The 21,747-nt window shown below is 33.9% G+C and overlaps 1 protein-coding gene across 2 annotated transcripts; it reads left to right on the forward strand.

Moving 5' to 3' along the window:
* Positions 1-347: 347 nt before the first annotated feature.
* On the forward strand, positions 348-4,403 carry LOC7463071 (uncharacterized). 2 transcript variants are annotated; one of them, XM_024597131.2, is made up of 8 exons: positions 348-706; positions 1,186-1,299; positions 1,412-1,480; positions 1,622-1,641; positions 1,738-1,790; positions 1,923-1,953; positions 2,065-2,146; positions 3,136-3,551. In XM_024597131.2, the coding sequence occupies exons 1-8, from the start codon at positions 523-525 to the stop codon at positions 3,231-3,233; spliced, it is 651 nt and encodes a 216-aa protein (XP_024452899.1). In that variant the 5' UTR covers positions 348-522; the 3' UTR covers positions 3,234-3,551. The 2 variants fall into 2 exon arrangements, with proteins under 2 accessions (XP_024452899.1, XP_006369606.1); XM_006369544.3 differs by lacking the exon at positions 3,136-3,551 and adding an exon at positions 3,900-4,403 and having other exon boundaries at positions 351-706.
* The last annotated feature ends 17,344 nt before the right edge of the window (positions 4,404-21,747 follow it).

Below are 21,747 nucleotides of genomic sequence, written 5' to 3' on the forward strand. Positions count from 1 at the left end.
TAATTTTTTTATTTTTTAAAATCTATTTCTATGTTAACATATTAAAACAATTTAAAATTATAAAAAAATAATTAATTTAATTTTTTTATATAAATAAACAGACTCAAAGAGACTAATGGTGCGTGTTTCAAATTAAATTTCAGCAATTAAATATTAAGGTATGTATATTAAATCTTGAAAATTTACTTTTCTTTCTATTATTATCGATTTATTTTTTTCGAAACAAAAAATAACGTGCGGTAAAGTCACCAGAAATTTCACCTAATGGTAAAAAAAAATAATGACATGTCAGTGGAGTTAATACTGTTAAAAGACATCTAGTGTCAGCCAATCATTTCTCGAAGTAGAAATCACTCAATAGTAGACGTAGTCCACACACCGAACCCCAAAAAAGCCCAAACCTTCAACTAACCGCCACCAAAACCACCACCACTACTACCATAACTGCCACCAACACCACCATATTTATTAAAAACCATCGAATTGTTTGATTCTCCAAACACAAATAGGAAAAACAAGAAGATGTACAGCGATGTGTCAAGCTGCAATACTTACAACTATGGCGACGCCTTGTATTGGGACGCCCGTTATGTCCAAGAGGCTGAGAGCTTCGATTGGTACCAGCGCTACGCTTCTCTTCGCCCCTTTGTTCGTCGCTATATCCCCACTTCCTCTCGTGTCCTCATGGTTGGCTGTGGCAATGCCCGTAATTATCCCTTCCTTTATCTTTCTTTTAAGACTTGTTCTTTTTAGTATTACTTTTCGACATGATTCTTGTTTTTTCTTCTTTATACCGAAATTATTGGACTCGGGCACTGATTATTTTCTTTTGTTTCTTTAAAAGAATTGAAGTTTTGTTTTGAATTAGCTCTGTGTTGTTCCATTTTTTTGTGGGCTGAACTGGAACGCTATTTTGGTAGAAGAAGAAAAAATGTGAGAAATAAAAGAAGTTGTATTCATTAAAGTTTGCATGTACTGTTAATCTTGATGATATTCATACCTATTGTTTCTTACAACTGTAAAATTGGAAAAACTTCATCGCACGGGCATCTCTTATCAAATGAACCTGACCTCTGCGAAAGAAAATGGGGTGTTCCTATCGCTGTATATTTTGAGACATACACGCATGTATGCATGCGTGTGTGTATTCGATTACGCATCTGATGGGATTGTTTTGCGTTGTAGTTATGTCGGAGGACATGGTTGATGATGGATATGAAAACATAATGAACGTTGATATCTCGTCAGTGGCCATTGACCTAATGAGAAGAAAATACGAGCATATGCCTCAGCTCAATTGTATCCTTTTAGAAGAATTTATGTAACTTCTTATGTGGAATTAACTTTGCCTTTTTTTTAATTAAATACCTCAACTACTTTGTGAGCTTCCTTTATGATTTGTGTATAATAGACATGGAAATGGATGTTAGAGATATGAGCTTCTTCCCAGATGAATCTTTTGATGCTGTCATCGACAAGGGTATAATCCCCCCTCTTTCATTAGATCTTCTTTTTTAATGCTTCTGGGTTTTAAATTAATTTAATGGTTTCTATGTCGAACTTTTTTCTTCCTGTTCAATTTCATCCTCTTGGATGCATGGCTTATCAATCCTCAATCCAGGGACTCTTGATTCTTTAATGGTATGGTGCAGATCTGAATGCTCTTCTTTTCTTAGTCCTGAGGCGTTTAGAATCACTATTTCCTTATGTTGATCTTTTGTACAATTGTATGTGTAGTGTGGCAGTGATGCTCCTATTAGTGCTGCCAGAATGTTGGGGGAAGTAAGCAGGTTGTATTATGCATAAGTTTTATTTCTCATGGTGTATGTTGTTAACACCATACTGTTGTATGTTTGTATGTGTACTTACACATTATAATTGCAACAATCTTCACTAAATTTGTTTTCCTTTTGTTCTTGTAGGCTTCTTAAACCCGGAGGAATTTATATGTTGGTAACCACATACCTTAATGGAAGATTATATTCTTGTATTCTTTTCATTATTTACCATATGCTTCTGGAAATTCTTAAAAATAATATGCTATTTAAAATTTTTCATATACAGATAACCTATGGTGATCCTAAAGTAAGGATGCCACATTTGACCCGGTCCATTTACAGTTGGAAAATTGTATTGTATGCGATACGTAAGTGTTTTTGGCTTTCCTCCTTGTGCTTTACAGAATATTTTCACTGCCCTCATTGGTTTCATATGTTGAAGTGCTGTTCATTGAGCCTGGGTCAGAAATTGATATGTTCAACTTGCGAACCCAGGCTTGATTTTAAAAGTTCAAAATCATTATTGTGATCCATTTATGTGTTGCTACAAATTTTCTTTTCAAAAACACAACATTTATTCATTCTGCAATCCACTCCGTATATGATTGTTATAAACTAAAACTATTGGTTAAAAGTGTCCATTTTAAGTGAAATCCATAGCAGACAAAAAAACACTAAGAAGTCGTTGAATAAACAAATAACAAAAAAAGATAAGATTAAAGTAGTTAAAAAAGTATAGAAAATGGGATAAAGGACAAGTCATATTCTAAGTCAGCATCTTTGTTTTCAGTCTTCATTGTCATAACTGCCAGTTAGACTCTGATTATTAGCTCTGAGGCTTGATACCTCATAACTGTTGACAATTTTAAATCAGCTGTTCACAGCAGCGAAGCTAGGCATTTTATATATTTAATTGTCCTCATGGTTGATTTGTAGTCAAATAAATTGCCATTTTGGTAGCTTATGTGAATAATTTGGCTAAAGATTGGAAAGTCTTGATACACAAGTGTACAGTGTCTTGAGGAACTTTAAACAGGGATTGAGCATTGTCTCCTCCCATGCACAAAGGATTCTGTTTGTTTATAGAATGCTTCTTTCTTGTGAAATAAAGAATCAGTTTTTGTCTGGGGAATAGATTGTTGCAGGCTGCATGCAGTGCTTAAAATTGTCCTTAAATAGTATAAGTTGGTAGTTCTTGAAGGAACTTGAGATTGACTTTCAATGGCTATGATAAACTTCGTAATTGGGGAATTTTAGGCCAATGACTATCATCTGAGTATGTTAATTAATGCACACATGTAAAAATTACTCATGCGAGGACTTCTAAAGATTGACTCCTCTATTTTCTTTCTTAAAGAGCATCAATGGAAGTTTCATGTAAGGCATATACAATTGGTAGCATTATTCTGTGAAGTTACCAATTATGTTATTGAAGATGGAGCACTGAGGCAGTGAGTCAGCTCATGGCTAACTTGCAGCCAGCTTGCGATCTCCTCCAAACTGATAGTATGGAATCAATTTTTGGTTGGTCTAACCATTTGAGCATTTCTTAATGTGTATTACTCATGTGATACTAACAGGAAATTAAACCAGCATACAACTGTAGGTACCTGCTCATTATATTCCATGGTGTAATGAACAAAGCATTTCTTAATGTGTATTACTCCTGCGATACTAACTGGAATATAAACCAGCATACAACTGTAGGTACCTGTTCATTATATTCCATGGTGTAATGAACAAAATAAATAGGAATTGTCTTTTGAAACGGAAGAGGTATTTTCCTTCTTGTTTGAGCTATTCATTTTAAAGTTTAATCTTTTTGAAGCAATGCGTCATAGTGTAAAATTCATATCACAATAACTCTTATGATCCCCATTCAAGTGCCATGTGTGCACAAGGAATGTGCTGGCATTTTCTTTTCAGGAGCATTTTTTTTTTTATCTTTGATTGATGCATATCTTTTTTCAGTCCTCTGATTTCTAGTATAAGATGCATTTGAGTTCTGAATCCTAATTTTTCATCGAATTCATGATCCTATTGTGAGCTTCTCAACAGTAAGTTACCGGGTTCGATAAAAGGAGCTAAAATTTTCTCTTGCCCTTTCCCATGTGTTTTCAGCTAGACCAGGTTTTAAAAAACCAGCAGGTAGTTCATCAAACTCACATTTGGAACCAGTTCCCATTACCGAGACGGGCTTACTTCCAGCAGATTTTGTTTTGGACGATCCAGATTCTCACTTTATATATGTGTGTAAAAAGATGGATGAAACAACAGACCTGAGTAATATATCGTCCCATCCATTGATTGCTGATGCTTCATAGGACAAAGTTACATTCAAGCGCTAATGTTCTCTGTGTATGATTAATGTTGATTCTACCACGAGGACTAATCATTGTTGCCCTTTTGAGTTTTTGTTTCAAAATAGAGATTCTGTTGTTACTTCCCCTTGACATTTAAACTTAGCTGCTGGTTGTGCAAATCAATATTGAAAGGGTTGGACGATATCTCAATACGGGAGAAAAGCCAGTGAAATAGGCACTTTTGTAGAGGTGTAATCTGGTTTCTAGCTCAAAACTTCTTTGTTTGACATGAATTTCATTGTAAAACTTGTTTGGAGTTGCATCTCTTGGTTCCCTTTATAATGTTTAGGTGTCTTCTTCGAATGAACCCGCTGCCAGCACCAGTCATGTTTCTCTTTGTCACCTCGTAGGCTACCGATTTTATACAAGTGGCATCATGCAAAGTTTACCGACTCCTGTTGGTGTTTATCTGACCTGCTTCGAATTGTAACGAGAATACTGGTGTAGTTGGAGAAGAACTGTTAATGTCGTCTTGTAAATATGTAGAGGAGCTAAGTCTTATTTATTACTATAAATAAATTTTAGTTGATGATGGAAGAGGTTGGGAAAGAAATAATCCTACCTGTATATACAGTCTGCGAATTGGGAAAGAAATAATAATAATAAGAAAGAAAAAAAAAAGACTCCCGGATATGAGATCTGATCCTGTAAAGAGGAGAGATCTCAACCTCCTAAATAGAATCTGTCATATTCTTTAACGGATTAACAGTAACAATAAAACGCATAAAACTGTTCAATGCGACAACTAACTTACAGTTTTGTCCTTTTAAGAAAATTTAGGGTGCGTTCGTCATGACTCATCTTTTTCAAAGTCTAATTGGTCATTAAAACAGTTATCAGGGATTATTTTTATCTTTTTAATTTTTTTTAAACAGTACAATTACTTATTTTTCCAAACACACCAATTACTTATCTGTATGGTGGACCTAGCCCAGCCATACAGGCTGGGCTTGATCCAACCTACCCAGCTTGATCACTGGCCCAACCTAGTGACCAAGCTTGCAGCAGCAAGCATATGTGAAATATAATTTATATGTGCTTGCATAGTGGGAGGGTAATTAAAAATGAAATGGGGGAAGAAAGCTTACCTGGTGTGGGACGTCAGTTGCTGGAGACGAGGTCACAAGGCTATGATGAAGAACTCTTGCTGCTGAATGGAGTTTACAGGGTACTGCTATTATTGGTTGGAGGCTAACGTTCGGTTGAGGAGAAGAAGAGGCGTGACCTATGGTCGAGATGGAGGAAATCCCTCTACCGCTGTTGGCTTGAGTTGGTGCAGGAGACTGGTGAGTTGGCTTGTATGTTAGTCTCACGGCTAAAATAGGGGAGAGTTACTGGATATGGCTACTAGTTGGAACTGTTGTCACGAGGAAGAAAGATGGAGCAGCGTCTTTATGTTTACGTACCCAAGTCTCATATGCCAAATCCAAGTTTCATCATTCACACATGCATTTAGGCATTTAGACACATCCATCTTTATGTTTAGCAAGAACATTCTATTCTTTTTCATGGCGACCTTCGCAATCATATCTCCTTTAGTGTCAAGTAATGTCAAAGTACGATCTTTCATCTTAATCTCATACCTTTTCTCCAACAATTGTCCTAAGCTCAATATATTGCTTTTTATAGTTGGTATATAATAGACATCACCAATAAATTGATGACTTTTATCTTTCAATTTAATCAAAATTATACATTTTCCTTTGATGACAACTTTTGAATGATCTGTAAATATGACATTACCTCTAATTGCTTCATCAAGCTCTATGAGCTTGTCTTTGTCTCCACACATGTGGTTACTGGCTCTATTATCTAAGTACGACATGTTCTCTTTGTCTTGCATTCTCTCATTATACACTAGTAGTAGAATGACTTTCTTCTCTTTTTCTATCATAAAACTTGTATTATCCTCAACCCTCTTGGTTGGACTCTAACAATCCCTAACATAATGACTTGTCTTTTGACAATTATAGCATTTAACTTTTGATTTGTCAAACCTGCTGTCAAATCTAGATCTTGGATTGCTACTGTCAATTAAACTAGTCGACCGGTTCTTTTCATTCGATCAACCATTTGATCTGTTAAGGCTACCTCGATCTCCTCTTCCAAATCTTCCTTTTCCTTCTTAGGTATATCCAAAAACATCTTTGAAAAAAGTGCTTGTGCACCCACATCCCCTTGAATCTCACGGGCTTGTAATTTTTCCATGAGACCTTGTATCGAAAGAATATCCATATTTTACGACTCTTCTATCGCGACCACCACATAATGGAACTTCTTTTGCAGCAAGAAGAAATATATAACTTTTGATTGTATATGGCCAATGCTCTTGCAAAATATTTTGAAATATTCTCTAATTCAAGCATATGTAACTTTTTAAATTCACCACGTAGTTTTTATAGATGTACCTTTTCTCACATTGTTAACTTCTTGGTTTGATTCTTGCAAAACTTTTCATGCTTGCTTGGCGGTGGTTGTATTAGCCACTATCTCAAAAGTAGTGTCATCTAGACATTGGTGGATGATTGTTAATGCTAGTTGATCCTTCTTTTGTGTCTTTTACACTGTCTTCCTTTTGACTGAAGTCAACGTTGCTCCATTTATAGGCTTATTAAAGCCTTTTTCAACCGTCCCCCATACATCTTGGGAACCTAGCCAAGCTTTTACTCGAATACATCAAGTTTCATAATTGACCCTTGTCAATCTAGGATATTGAAGTAGAAAGTTTGAATTGATCATGTTAAATAATAAAATCTAAACTCTGATACCACTTATTGGAAAAGAAGGATAGGGTATTGTAGTTAATTTATAAGAACAAACACAAGAACAAAGCTAAAGAACAAGAAGAAGAATGGAAAGAATGATGTTTTTTATTAAGAGTTTTCTCAAAAGATACACCTTTTTAATTATTCTCTATATCTCTCTATACTTGTGTATTATGATTCTGATTACAAGCCCTACTTATAGGCCTCAAGTACTAGATGATCAAGGAATTAAACTACTCAAATGAAATCCTAATCTAATAAGGAATCAAACCTTCTAATTAAACAAGGATTCTAATAAACTAGTCTTTTACAAATCCTTCTTCATCACTACATTAACGAGGATTTCTCCTTTAGCTAGTATTAAAACTCTTACAAATTCTAAATCCTATTAGCCTAAATCTTAATTGATATTGAACTTTAACACAGATATGCCTTAGCATCACCATACAAAGTAGCCAACAAGACATAACATACTCAGAATCCTACACACTTTAATTATATCAGAGCTTGACTAATAATTCATTCCTCATCAGAGCAAGGTCTTTCATTCTCATTTTCCCTGTTGTCTCGACATTTGAAGTCCTTGATTGAACTGTTAAACTTGATTGTCTTGATATGCTCAATTGCTAAAGAAGGTGAACCCTCCACAAGGCTTAAAACATGAGCCAAAGAAAGCCTAACTTGTCCTAAATGAGACAGAGAAGAACTAATAGAGTTAAGAAGATCCACCAAGCTCAAACTATGCTTGAGATGTTCTTCAACAGACCGAGACTTCCATTTGCTCATATGGTAGTCTATATCCACAACTAGCTTTGCAAAAGCTTTATTGATCGAGGGTACAACCAGAAAACATTGTTGAATCCACTAGAAGGACATAATTTCTGATCCGAATCTCAAATCCAAGCACAATCAATAAAAAAAAAGGTAAAAAAAAACTAGCAACTTATGTGGCCCTTCGAATGTTTAATATACAAGAAAAAAAAAGTTGTTGTCAAGTGTGCTTATCTTATCGTAGTGCAATACTGTTAGTGAATATGTTTTGCAACCAATCATTTGATTATACATAGCACTTATTTTATTTATATAAAATATATTTATTATTAATAAAGGCTTTTTTATTTTTAATATTTATTTATATTTAATTAATAAATATAATGTTTAATTAATGTATCTAAAATGAAGATAAATTCCATGGAACAAAAATGTTTTGCAAAGAAAATTATAAAGTTGCAATAATTATGAAATTCCAATTGCATCAAAGCATTGTTCCTAAATGTTCTTAATCAATGTTCTATTAATATTGGACATTAATTGAACTTGTTGAGTCCGGTGCATATTATATTCTTTCATTTATGAAATGAAACAGTTGTTCTCATAAACTGAGGTACGAGAGATATTTAGAATTAATATGCAAGTGATTTTTAGATGACATGTGTCGTACATGGACACGCGACGTCGCCGAGTTGTTTGGAATCACCACCTAGTTGTTTGGTTCAGGGTCGCTAGGAAAACCTGAGTATACTGGTCTTATTAGAGATTTGAGGGTAAGAGACTGATTATGGCTAGGGAAGGTATTGGCACCTTTAACACACCCTATCTAAGGTAAGCTGCTTTGTGGTTTGATATGGTTTAGATGTTTTGATGGTTTTATAGTCGATGGTCTATCTATAGTTTAGAATTGAGATTTACTCGTATGAATAAATCCGGTGTTTAAGAATTTATTATAGACTCATGTACTCAAATAAATTCTTAGAAAAAAGATTCTTTATAATTTGTGTATTACTATGAAAAATACTCCTAATTAAAATTGATGAATATTTAGAATAACTCTAAGAATTTTCTGGTCAACTATGATATTTCAAATACCAGCCTCACTTGTAGATCCAACGTTCTATACCAAGATTTTTAACCATTAATTCTCATAAATTAAAAAAATAGTTTATTAAAATATTGGCCAAATTCTCATGAATTTAATAAAGTGGTTATTAAATCCTAAAATGCATGCAAATATGTATTTTGAATTTTCATATGGAAATACCATGCCATACAATTTTTTGTATTTTTGAGACACTTAGCCATATGCAATAAAGACAAATTGATAATTTTTATCCCAATAGCTCAATAAATCACAAATCATCATTTAAACAGTCTCAAAACCATATGCACAATTAATAATTTGTCCAAAAAACTAACAATTTATCAAACAAATGGTTTAGGGTTAGGAATCGACCTTCCAAGGTTGTTGTGCTTGTCTAGGAATTGTTGGAAACCTTCCAAGACTGCAAGGCAATCTCGGCAGCGTGTGGAATCACGTAGCATCACCACTGCTGATAAGTGGAATCATGCATTGTCTCTACTAGAGGAGGAGAACCGAATGAATCTGAAACTCCTCTATCTCCTTTTTGATTCCTCATTGACGGTGCAACAAATAGACACATGTAGAGGGAGCTCCACTCTGTTGAAGTTTCAATCTTCTTCTTGTTTTTTAGTCTATATTTGTCTCTTCTCCCTACTGCTGCATTTTAATGCTAACAATGGTGGAAGAAAATTGCAGATGGTTTGAAACTACTGCATCCCTTCTTGAATTCCCCACTAGCAGAGCCACAAACAGATCTCTGTAGAGGAAACTCTGCTATGTTAAAGTTTGATGTCCACCCCTGTTTTTCAGACCATGTCTGTCTCTTCTCCTTACTATTGTGTTTTGGTGCTGCTACAGGTGGGAGAAAGTTTTATAGTGTATAAAACTACTATATCCCCTCTTAGATCCCCACTAGTAGTTCTATAAATAGATCTTTATAGAGGGAGCTCGGCTAGTTGAAGTTCGATGTCTGCTCCTTTTTTTACCCATATCCTGTGCTGCTGGATTGGAATGGAGTTCACGGTGGAGGTGGCTGGGAAGAAGGCCTTTGCTCATGGCGTGGAATGCTGACAGCTGTGAAGGAAGTGATATCAATGTTGTTGTGCTGGTGCTGCTGAAGCTGTTGGTTCTTCCTCAAACCACTATTGCTGGAAGACGTTAGTCGTTGTATAACTGGATCTGGAGGTGAGGTCAATGATGTTGACAAAGTGACTCACAGGTGTCTGTGCAGAGGTGAGTTTGTTGCTGCTCATGGTGCTGCCTTGTTGTTGTCGTCTGTGGCTGCTGGATGCTACTGGAAGGAGATGTGGAGGTTGTGAACAGCTAACAATGTAGCTGAAAAAAAATAAGGTTGTCTTTTGTTGATGACTAAAGGCGTTACTGCTGCTGTTCACGACTGAAATGGAGGAGAGGAGGTGTAAATTTAGTGCTCTTGCCGCTGGTAGTGGAGGACATATGAAGGGATGTCTGTCATGGGTTGTTTTGTTTCTAATGGCGTAACTGGTGCAGGAGAAGTAGTTGGCGCAGACCACAACGCATGAGAGATAACATTGCTGGGAAGAGGATTTTCCACTGCTGCTGTCAAGAAAAGCTGAGAGATGTTGTTGAGCTGCGATGCTGACTGAAGCAGTTATTGTTGGTTTAAGGAGGAAGCCGTTGCAAGTTATAATTGGAAAAAAATGGTTGATGAAAAGATTGTTGAAGGTGTCTTCGGTGGTTACCCTTGCTGGTCACGACTTTAGAGGGGCTGTTCTTGTTGGTGTAGTTTGTAAATGAATAAAGAAATGATGTCTATCCCACATTGGAAAGAAACACTCCCTCCTAATATTTCTAAGTGTGGGTTTCTATTGTGTAATATTAAGCCATGGTGGACAAACTCTCCTATTTGGCTTCCTAATGTTATTATATGGATATTTATAATATCAAAAGATAGCATTTGGAACTTGGAACTTAATATGAACAATTATATTGTTTGATGAACAATCATATTATTTCATCAACAATCATATTATTTGATGAACAATCATAGTGTTTCATCTACAGTTATATTGTTTGATGAACAGTCATAGTATTTCATCAACAGTCATATTGTTTGATGAACAGTAATACTGTTTGATGAACAATCATACTGTTTCATCGTTTTGTTTCAAGTTTATAAAAACATGTTACTATACAAAAAAGAAACACAATAAAAAAACATATATTCTTTTCTTGGTCTTATCTTCTCATTCATTTAGAGGTTTGGAGGGCTTAGTTGTATCATGGAGGTGTTGTCTTTGTGTGAGACAAATAAACACCTTAAAGATAGTGTTTTCACGCCTCTAAGCCAACTCCATATTTGTTTCCATCCTAAATATTCCTAACAATTTGAAGGTGTTTATTTTGATGAAGACAAATATGAATTTTAGAGACAAAGTTGCTAAGAATGTCAAAATTCAACTAAATCGGTTTCATGGTACGAATTACACAAGATGGATGGATAAGATGATATTCTTGCTTACTTCATTAAAGATTTACTATATCCTTGATCCGAATCTATCTGCACTACCTGAAACACAAGAAGATGAATCTGCCACTATGACTGTAAGAGTAAAATGTGAAGAAGATGAAGTGCTTTGTCAAGGGCATATACTGAATACTCTAACCAGTCGACTTTATGACATCTTCTCCAAATTAAAGTCGCCAAAAGAAATTTGAGCAGCCTTGGAGACACACTACAAGCAGGAAAAATCAGGTTCTGATTGTTTTCTTGCTTTAAAATTTTTCGAGTATGAGATTACTGAAAATAAGCCAATCATGGATCAAGTCCATGAAATTCAAATGCTGATATCAAAACTTAGTGATTTGGATATCAAAGTTCCTAATTCACTTCAAGTGGGGGCTGTTTTATCAAAACTTCCTCCATCCTGGCATGAATATAGGAAGAAGATGTTGCATTCTACAAAAAATTATACCTTTGAACAATTTCAAACACATTTATAAATTGAGGTTCAATCTCACATGCGTGAATTACAAGCAACAAATTCTAAAGTGAATTTGGTTACTGAAACTGGTTTGACAATGACTCAAAACAATTTGAAAGTGCAAAAGAAAGGAAACAAATTCAAGAAGAAACAAAATGCTAATAAGAAGCATAGAGTTTGTTTCCATTATGGAAATAAAGGGCACTATATAAAAGAGTGCTGATTCAAGAATTTCAACAAGAAATGTGGTTCTTTCAAAGTGAATATGGTTGAAAAAGACGAAGTCAGAGAGTTAGTTGCCATGGTTTCAAACATTCAAATTAGAATGATTACCGAATTAAATATGACAACTAATATTGTAAAGACTTCATATTGGTGGCTAGATTCTGGTGTAACAGTTCATGTTTGCAACAACAAAGCATGGTTCAAGACTTATGAAGAATTGAAAAAACCTGAAGAGGTCTTGATGGGAAACCATAATTCTGCCAAAGTTTTGGGAAAATGAACTATTGAGTTGTACTTTATTTCTGGAAAAAAATTGTCTTTACTCAATGTGTTTCATATTCCTGAAATTAGGAAAAACCTTGTATCTACTAGTCTATTGAGCAAGAAAGGGTTTAAGATTGTTTTGGAGTCTGATAACGTTATTGTAACTAAGAGTGGGATGTTTGTGAGAAATGGTTATTCTTGTGATGACATGTTTAAGTTCAGTATTAATGAAGTCAATGTTATTTCTGTTTATATAGTTGAATCTACTTCTTTTCTTTGGCATACTACATTAGGACATCTAAATTAAAGATATTTGAAATATATGTGTAAGCATGGTTATATTTCATATCAACATAATAATAAAAACAAATGTGAAGTATATATTCAAGCAAAGATGACAAATAAGCCTTTTCCTAAAGTAGAAATGAATTCTTAATTACTTGAGTTGGTCCATTATGATATATGTGAAATAAATGGTATGTTAACAAGGGGTAGGAAATATATTTTATAACTTTCATTGATGATTACTCTTGTTTTACCTATGTTTACTTGTTAAGAACTAAAGATAAAGCCTTTGAAAAATTCAAGGAATTTAAGAAAATGGTAGAAAATCAAAAGGAAAGGTAAATTAAAGTTCTTAGAAGTGATAGAGGTGGATAATACTTGCCTAAGGAGTTTTCTACATTTTGTGAGGAAAACAGAATAATCCATCAAATGACAACACCTTATATACCACAACATAATGGACTTGCTGAAAGGAAAAATAGGACCTTAGTGGATATGGTCAATGCCATGCTTTTGAATGCTAATTAACAAATAATTTATGGGGTAAAGCCTTACTTACTGCATGTCACATTCATAATAGAGTACTATCAAAAAAATCAAATGTTTCTCCCTATGAAGCATGAAATGGTAGAAAATCAAATCTGAATTATTTTAAAGTGTGGGGGTATGTAGCTTTTTATGAAATTTCTGATTCTCAAAGAACAAAATTAGGACCTAGAGGTCTTAAGAGTGTTTTTGTTGGTTATGCACAAAATTCAAAGGCTTATAGACTTTTGGATTTAGAAACTAATGTGATTGTTAAATCTATACATGTTGAATTTATCGAAAATAAATTCATAAGTGATTCAAATGTGCAAGAACCAACTCTAAAAGTAATGACTCCTAACTCAATGTTAAGTGAAAAATGTAAAAACCTAGAAGTAAGAGGTTCAAATGAACCTAGAAGAAATCAAAGAGTTAGAAAGGAAAAACACATAGATACATACTTTATTTCTACTGATTTAATTGTATTTTTAGTGGAAGGTGATAGAAATACAATATAAAAAAAGACACCTATGATCCTAAATATGGAAGATGATCCAAAGACATTCGGTCAAGCTATGTCTTCTAGGGATGTTGCTTTTTGGAAAGAAGCGGTAAATGATGAAATGGATTCAATATTGTCTACAATACTTGTGTTCTAGTAGATTTACCTTCAGGTTCTAAGCCAATAGGATGTAAGTGAGTGTTTATAAGAAAATACAATACCGATGGTTTTATACAAACCTTCAAGGCAAGATTGGTTGCCAAAGGTTTTACTCAAAAGGAGGGTGTTGATTATTTTGACACTTATTCTCTGGTGGCAAGAATTATATCAATTAAAGTTTTATTTATATTAGCATCAATTTATACATTGTATGTTCATCAAATGGATGTAAAGACGACTTTCTTATATGGAGATTTAAAGGAGGAAGTGTATATAGAGCAACCTGAGGGTTTTATACTTCCTGAAAATGAAGAAAAAGTCTGTTAATTGGTAAAGTCTTTATATAGTTTAAAACAAGCTCTGAAACAATGGCATGAAAAGTTTGACAAAACAATTTTGTTGAATGGTTTTCATCATAATTGTGTTGATAAGTGTATGTATTCCAAATTTACAAAAGATTTTGGTGTGATTATTTGTCTCTATGTAGATGACATGTTAATATTTAACACTAATATGATTGGAATAGTTGAAACCAAAAGGTATTTCACTTCTATCTTTAAAATGAAAGGTCTTGGTGAAGTAGATACAATTTTAGGTATCAAAGTTAAGAAACATAGTAGTGGCTATGCACTTAATCAGTCACATTATATTGAGAAAATGCTCAATAAGTTTAAGCATCTCAATAAAAAAGAGGCTAATACCCCATTTGACTCTAGTATGAAGTTAAATGATTATTGTGATAAAACGGTAGCACAACTAGAATATGCTAGTGCCATTGGAAGTTTTATGTATGTTATGCATTGTACAAAACCAGATATAGCTTTTGGTATATGCAAGTTAACAAGATATACAAGCAAGCCAAATACATATCATTGGAAGGCTATTGCAAGAGTCTTTGGTTACGTAAAAAGAACGATCGATTTAGGCTTGTTTTATTTTGATTTTCCAGATGTGATGGAAGGACATAGTGATGCAAGTTGGATGACTAGTTCAAATGATAATAAGTACACATCAGGATGGATTTTGTCACTTGTAGGAGGTGCAATATCTTGGGCATCTAAGAAACAAACATACATATCTCATTCTAACATGGAATCAGAATTTATTGATATGGCTGCAATAGGTAAAAAAGTAGAATGACTAAGAAATATGTTGTTTGATATTAAGTTGTGGCCACAACCTATATCAGCTATTTTTTTTATACTGTGATAGTGAAGCAACTATGTCTCGAGCTTATAGTAACATTTACAATGGTAAGTCAAGACATATAAGCATTCGACATAGATATATTCGAGAGTTGATTACAAATGGTGTAATCACCATTGTCTATGTGAAATCTGTGAATAATTTAGCGGATCCGCTCACAAAAAGACTAATTAGAGACATGGTATGAAAAACAACTAATGGAATGGGGTTGAAACCCGTTATTAAAGATACCAGTAATAGGAACCCAACTTTGGATTAGCAAGAAACTTATCTCTTAGTTTAATGGGTAATAACAAGTTACTGTTTTGTACCTGTTGGATATCGATAATTAATTTGAGTCCCTATTCTGATAGTATTCAGTGTGTTCTATTACATAAAGGAGGATGAACGTAGGCTCTTAATGGAATTTAAAGTCCGTGTCTAATGTAATAGAGACATGTATAATTCCACCTATATGAATATAAAAGTGGTGCTGCTTTTGACAAGAGTTAGGGTTTTTTCTTGTAAATATTCATAAAAAAAATTAAGATTTTAACACATGACCATAATAGTGCTAAACAATTGTAAACCTCTTTAAGAGTTTGAATAGTATTATGTGTGTAGTAATTTTTATTCTACAACAAAAGTTTTGGTTTAATCTGCGAACACCAATAACATTAGTAGGATTCAAGTTCTAACACTAATTGAAGGTTTAAATTGCAAAATACCTTCTTGTAAGCATAATTTTATCAAGTGAAAAGACTTTCATTACAAACTAGTGGGGGATTGTTGGTGTAGTTTGTCAATGAAAAAAGAAAAGATGTTTATCCCACATTGAAAAGAAACACTCCCTCCTAATGTTTCTAAGTGTGGGTTTTTATTGTGTAGTAAATTAAGTCATGGTAGACAAACTCTTCTATTTGGCTTCCTAATGTTATTATATGGATACTTATAATATCAAAAGATAACATTTGAAACTTGGAACTTAATATGAACAGTTATACTATTTCATCAATCATAGTGTTTCATCTACAGTCATATTATTTGATGAACAATCATAGTGTTTCATCTACAGTCATATTATTTGATGAACAGTCATAGTATTTCATCAACTGTCATAGTATTTCATCAACTGTCATATTATTTGATGAACAATCATACTGTTTCATCATTTGTTTCAAGTTTATAAAAACATGTTACTATACAGAAAAGAAACACAATAAAAAAACATATATTATTTTCTTGGTCTTATCTTCTCATTCATTTAGAGGTTTGGAGGGCTTAGTTGTATCATGGAGGTGTTGTCTTTGTGTGAGACAAATAAACACCTTAAAGATAGTGTTTTTACGCCTCTAAGCCAACTCTATATTTGTTTCCATCCTAAATATTCCTAACAGTTCTAAGTGAAGAGGGTGGTGGTCTTCTTGCTAATAGTGTAGCTGGGCTGCGAAGCTGTAGCGTGGAGTTGCTGATGCTAAAACTTATGGTTGTGTTGTTGCGCTACTACTGCTATGGATGAAGAGAAGTGCAGCTGTCACTCAAGGCTGCTGCTCACGGTGCTAGTGCAAAGAGGTTTGCTGGAGAAGATGATTACGGTGAACAGTTAAGGGTTAATTATTTTGCATTCCTTTGGCTTCAAAATGTCATGTCTTTTTTTTTCAAGAGTGACGGTGGTCATGTTTTTTCTTGTTGGTTCTTTATTTCTTTAGCTCTGATAATTGGTTGGAGAATGTCGTTTTAGGGTTGTAGAAGGAGAAAGAAAACAGTGGAAAGGAGGCTGGTTTTTTTGTGTGGCCACTAGTTTTTTTTTTTTTTTGTGGATCTAGTGTTTTTTCGTGAGTGGGGAGAGAATGTTGAGCTGGAGATTTTTTTTTAATAATGGCCCCCATATAATTTCTTTTTTTTAGGCAATTATTTATAGGTAAAAAAAAATTGTTATTTTTAATTGCTTAGTCCCCAGGCAAACTTGGTGACCAAGCAACCCAAAAAAACAAATTGATCCTTCAACTTCTTTCTTTTCATATTTGATCCCTTGTAAATTTTGATTTTTCTTATTTCTTGTATTTTGATTTTTTTTGGAAAAAGAGTAACTTCTACGTCGATTTAAAAAGCGCGTTAACAAATGAACGCGTATAAGGAAAAAAAAGACGTTGTAAGTGACGCAAAGACATCGAAAACATATATTTGTTTTTGTTTTTTTCTATTTCTGGTTTTTTTCAAAAAATTATCAAAAATTAGGTAAAAATTGGATAGCAACAACATGCACATTAAACTAACCTACAAGATAATTTCATATGGAGAAATCACTTATTTATATGGAAAAGCTCTTGTGATAATTGTGTAAGTAATCCTTAAACTTGAAATTACTAAGCTATCTTATATAGGGAGTGTTATTCTTTGATCCTGACCACACGTTGTCCTAATCAAGGGTAACAAATGAGCAGATATAGGGTATAACATAAACAATATGGAGGTATTTTAATAATTAAGAAAGGATTTATCACCTTAGATAAATTAGAAAAAATATCATATCTGTTCTCAAATAGTATTGATTGTGAAATCATTGCTATAAGTTAATCAATTGTTGAATTGATAATAAATTAAATTGTTTAATTTATTTAATCTTATTTTATTTAGGATTATGATTTATATTTGGCCAACTTATTAAGTAACCTAATGAGTCACACATATAGAACCATTGGTCAGGAATTAAAATGGAATGATTAATCAAGTATGACTTGATTGTAAATAAATTTTAAAAATTAAGGACTAGAATGTAATTAATGCAAGGTATTACAATTCTAGCCCTAGAAACACCTAAAACACAAAAGGAAAAAGCTAGCACTTTAAGGTATAACAATCTTTCTCTCCTAAAATTATTTAGGAGATTTCTCACGTGTAGCTCGTGTAAATTATAGTTAGAGGTCGAACACTTGGACGACTTGTGATTTGGGACAACTCAACCTTAGAGCAATTATTCAAAGCCGAAAAGAATATTTGGTCTTCTAGTAATCTTCGCATAAACCCTAAACAACTCTAGATTTATATAAAGGGATCCTTCGAACTCCCAAAAAAATTTAAATTTACTATTTTTATTGTGTGTAAGTGTATAAAGAAACCCCACAGTGGTAACGAAGCCTTTGCTAAATAATTAGAGTTATTAATTACTTGTTTTAATTGTTATTGCAATTAATTTAATGTATTATTTAAGATATGTCACTCTGGTCATGAATTACTTGGGGAAAAAAAAAGGCTTTAGCATATTTCGTTGCTTGGAATCAGAGATCTTCGTATATAATAGGGCCATGTTTAAATATCCAAACTGCCTCTTGTATATAAAGGTAAATTGATATTTATTTATTTTTTCTTAATCATACCTTCTGTCTCTTTTTCGATAACTCCTTTTGGTTTCTTAAGGTTACATCAGCAACTTAAAAACAGCAGTGCTCATAAAATTTATAACATAAACAAGATATAAATATCTTAAATTACATAAATAACCGATTGGAGTACGTTAGGAGATTTGCTGTTGTCAAATGAGCCAAGCAAACAACTATACGTACGTTCACTTGTTGAGGCAAGTTAGAGAGATTAAAGATGAAGAAACCAGCCATCCTTTTCTTGATTTATGGTGTTATAACAATTTCTTCTATATTGATGACCCCTGTTCAAGGTACATATACCTTCTTCTCAAGAAACTAGAAATGGAACGTCTTTTTTTCTCCCTTTAGTTTTCCTCGTTCTAAAGAAAATTTTTCATGGTAACGAAGTAAAAGAAGACTCAGATTAATGATTGCAGACCTGGGCTTTCTCTGGAATGTAGGGCGAATAAATTATTGGTGCGGTATGAGCAGGACATTCTCCGGAGACTGCAAACAAGATGGTGCTCTACAGTGCAAAGCTGATTTTGCAGCCACGTTTAGCATATTCAGTTCCCCAAAAGACTGCAGATGCGAATCTTTGGGGGGCTCTGATCAACGATCATGCAAGTGTAGGATTCTTTGCATGTAAGCTAATTATGTCAAGAAAATTAATCAATTCGTTCAGGTGTACTAATATCATCATCCAAGGATGATATATAACTGCAGTTTGACTTAATTATAATTTTTGGGTTAAATTTTGGTTAAATAGAGAAGCTCAACCCCCAAGATTTCTGAATTAGTGTTGTTTGAGCTATAAAACCATCCAATTCGTTTCATATATTGATGCTCTTATTGTTCCTGTTTTACCTATAAGTTTCGGTCCAATTTTTTAAAGTAAAATTGTATGGTAAAAAAATTGTTTTAAACATATTATCCAAGAAAAATAACATACCTTCCCTGATACATTCTTCTTCTTCTTAAAAAAAAAAAAAACAAAATTCGTTAAATAATAACTTGTCAATAGACTTGTAACTTGAATATTTTGGGTATCTCTACTCTATGCCTATCCTGTTCACAAAAGTCGAAGTGCTTTAGTTCAGAAGAAAAGGGAAGGTTCAACATGGGCTTGGGGCTATGAAGATGCTGACAGTCAGACTCGCTATTTCGGTTCCAAGAGCTTCAACATCCCATGTTGTCACTTCGACTGGGTCTGGGCTGATACGATATGAAGGGCCTTACTAACAGCAGCGGTTTATGGGCAGGAACAGATGGAGAGTGGTCTTTGGAATCAAATTGAATCCGAAATATTCAACGAGAAGCACTGGCAAACAAGAGTTGATTCCTCTAGAAAACTTCCAAAAAGAAGACAGGCAACACTGACAATTATCGGGATCGAGAAGCTTCTCTTCAGAACTTGGCTGGATATATAATGGTGTCACTGAACGAAATATCAAGGATGGATTATAAGGAGTAACGACTTTGAACGCCATCGTCATAGCCTATATATGCCATAAGATTTTTTATACTGTTTAATACGCACTCTTTTAATCTCATCCCGTGTCTCACTTGTGATGATAGGACTGAGAACGGCAAAGAATATCTCCCATCCAATCCAACAGTTATATAATACTGGAGCAAATTTGGTGTTTTCTCAATGGTAGTATTCAAACCATAACCACATTCCAAACGCAACCGAAGGGAATGGCCGCCCCAACGGTGTTGTTATCGTCCTTTTAGCCAACGTCGTCTCTCTGGAATTCTAACTCCACATTCTATTCCATGTGCCTGTAGTCTTCATCAAGTTTTAACTTTTCCTGGTGGTTATGTGCCAAATGCTTGGGGACCCTTCTTGTTGTTGCTACTCGCAACCTTGTAGGCTTCTCCGTGACTTTATGTTCTAAGTTTCTAGGCAGGAACAGCAATGGATAAAATATTACGTTGGACATCATTGAATCCCACTGCTTGCTCACATTTTTCCCAAAAGAAATGAATGTGCCTTGGGCCCTTGACCTCGTGAGTGCAGTGGTGCTCATTTGTGTAAAACGTGTCTTGGTTACTTTTACTCCAAAACCCAGATATATGATATATAAAACGCCTATGGTTCCAAGATTGTGATCGAGTTATAAGACGATTGACTGTGAAATCCACCTGTAAAGAATGGTGTTTACCCGACCTTCTTTCTTCCTGGTTACTTAATTTGGTGGAAAACAAGGGTGAAATTGAAAAAAATAAAAGTTTAATGGACAATTAAGGATCAATTTGTATAAATTCAAAACCAAGAACCATAATGAAAAAGACGCTGAAATTCATGGCTGATATTGAAGTTTGGCTAGGACAAATTAAATTGTATAAAATTAAAAGTTTAGGGCCAATTAGGGATGCAATTAAAAGAAATCAAAAGTCAAGGGACTAAATTGAATTTTAATCAAATTTCTAAATTAAAACCCTAAAAGCCAAAACATTGCCATTTCATTTAAATGAAATGACGCGTTTTGACCAAAACAGCGTTGCTTTGACCAAACAGTAACAAAAAAAAACCAAACGATAAGTCGTGTGGTTACTGTTCATCATCTTTCACTTTTCACCCGAAAAAGTTGCTTAGATGACTACCTTTTCAAAGCATTTAATGCTTCATCTCTCAACCAAACCGGACAAACCCTACACCACTACGATAACTTGACATTGTACTGCACCCCAGTGCAATCCTTGCCGGTTGGTTGCCCGTACAGCTGCCACTCCAAAGAGATCAACTAGACCAGCCTTTTTGCAGCCATTTTCACATACCATGATGATGCATTTGAACTAACGGTTAAGATCCTTCTCGTTTGAATCAAGGGCCAAGATTGACCCTTAATAAAGACAAAACACCCCTCTTCCACTTTCAATAAGGATGGATTCCAAGCATTGAGCAACAAGAAATCAGAGATCAAAGTTGGAGAAAAATCAGCTCCCACCCCCCCTCCCCAGTTCGTAATTTTCTTCTCTTTGCTAGTTTTCTTCCACTTCTTCCATCTTGCCATAAAATATATTTATCAGTAGAGTCATTTAGGCCATTGGAGAAAAACGCACCATTTAAATAAACAATTATAGTAATTAATTTTTTAAAAATTGATTTCTCAGCACTTTTATTTTTATAACCATTTAGAATGATAGAAAAAAGATTCTATTCAGTAAAGCTAAAATATCATTTGTCGTTGCCAACAAAGTTTTGACCAATTTTTCTTTCAAGTTTGATAGATAATGAATTTATAATATTCATAACAACAATCAAGCAAACAAAACAATATTTTTTTGGAAAAATAAGTAAAGTGGAAAGAACTAGACAAACAAATGCAACCAAGATTTTTGTTTTCTTTTTTAATATCAAATTAGAAACTAATAGAAATAATAAAAATAATTAGAACTAAAAGTAAATATAAGAAAAAAGTAAGGATTTAGAAGAAGTTCGAGATTGAAGCACACAATAGCATTATCCTTCTTTCTTTTTTTATAATCATCGAGAGTATATCCTTA

The sequence above is a fragment of the Populus trichocarpa genome, chromosome 1, assembly GCF_000002775.5.
Source record: "Populus trichocarpa isolate Nisqually-1 chromosome 1, P.trichocarpa_v4.1, whole genome shotgun sequence".
Classification (NCBI taxonomy): domain Eukaryota; kingdom Viridiplantae; phylum Streptophyta; class Magnoliopsida; order Malpighiales; family Salicaceae; genus Populus; species Populus trichocarpa.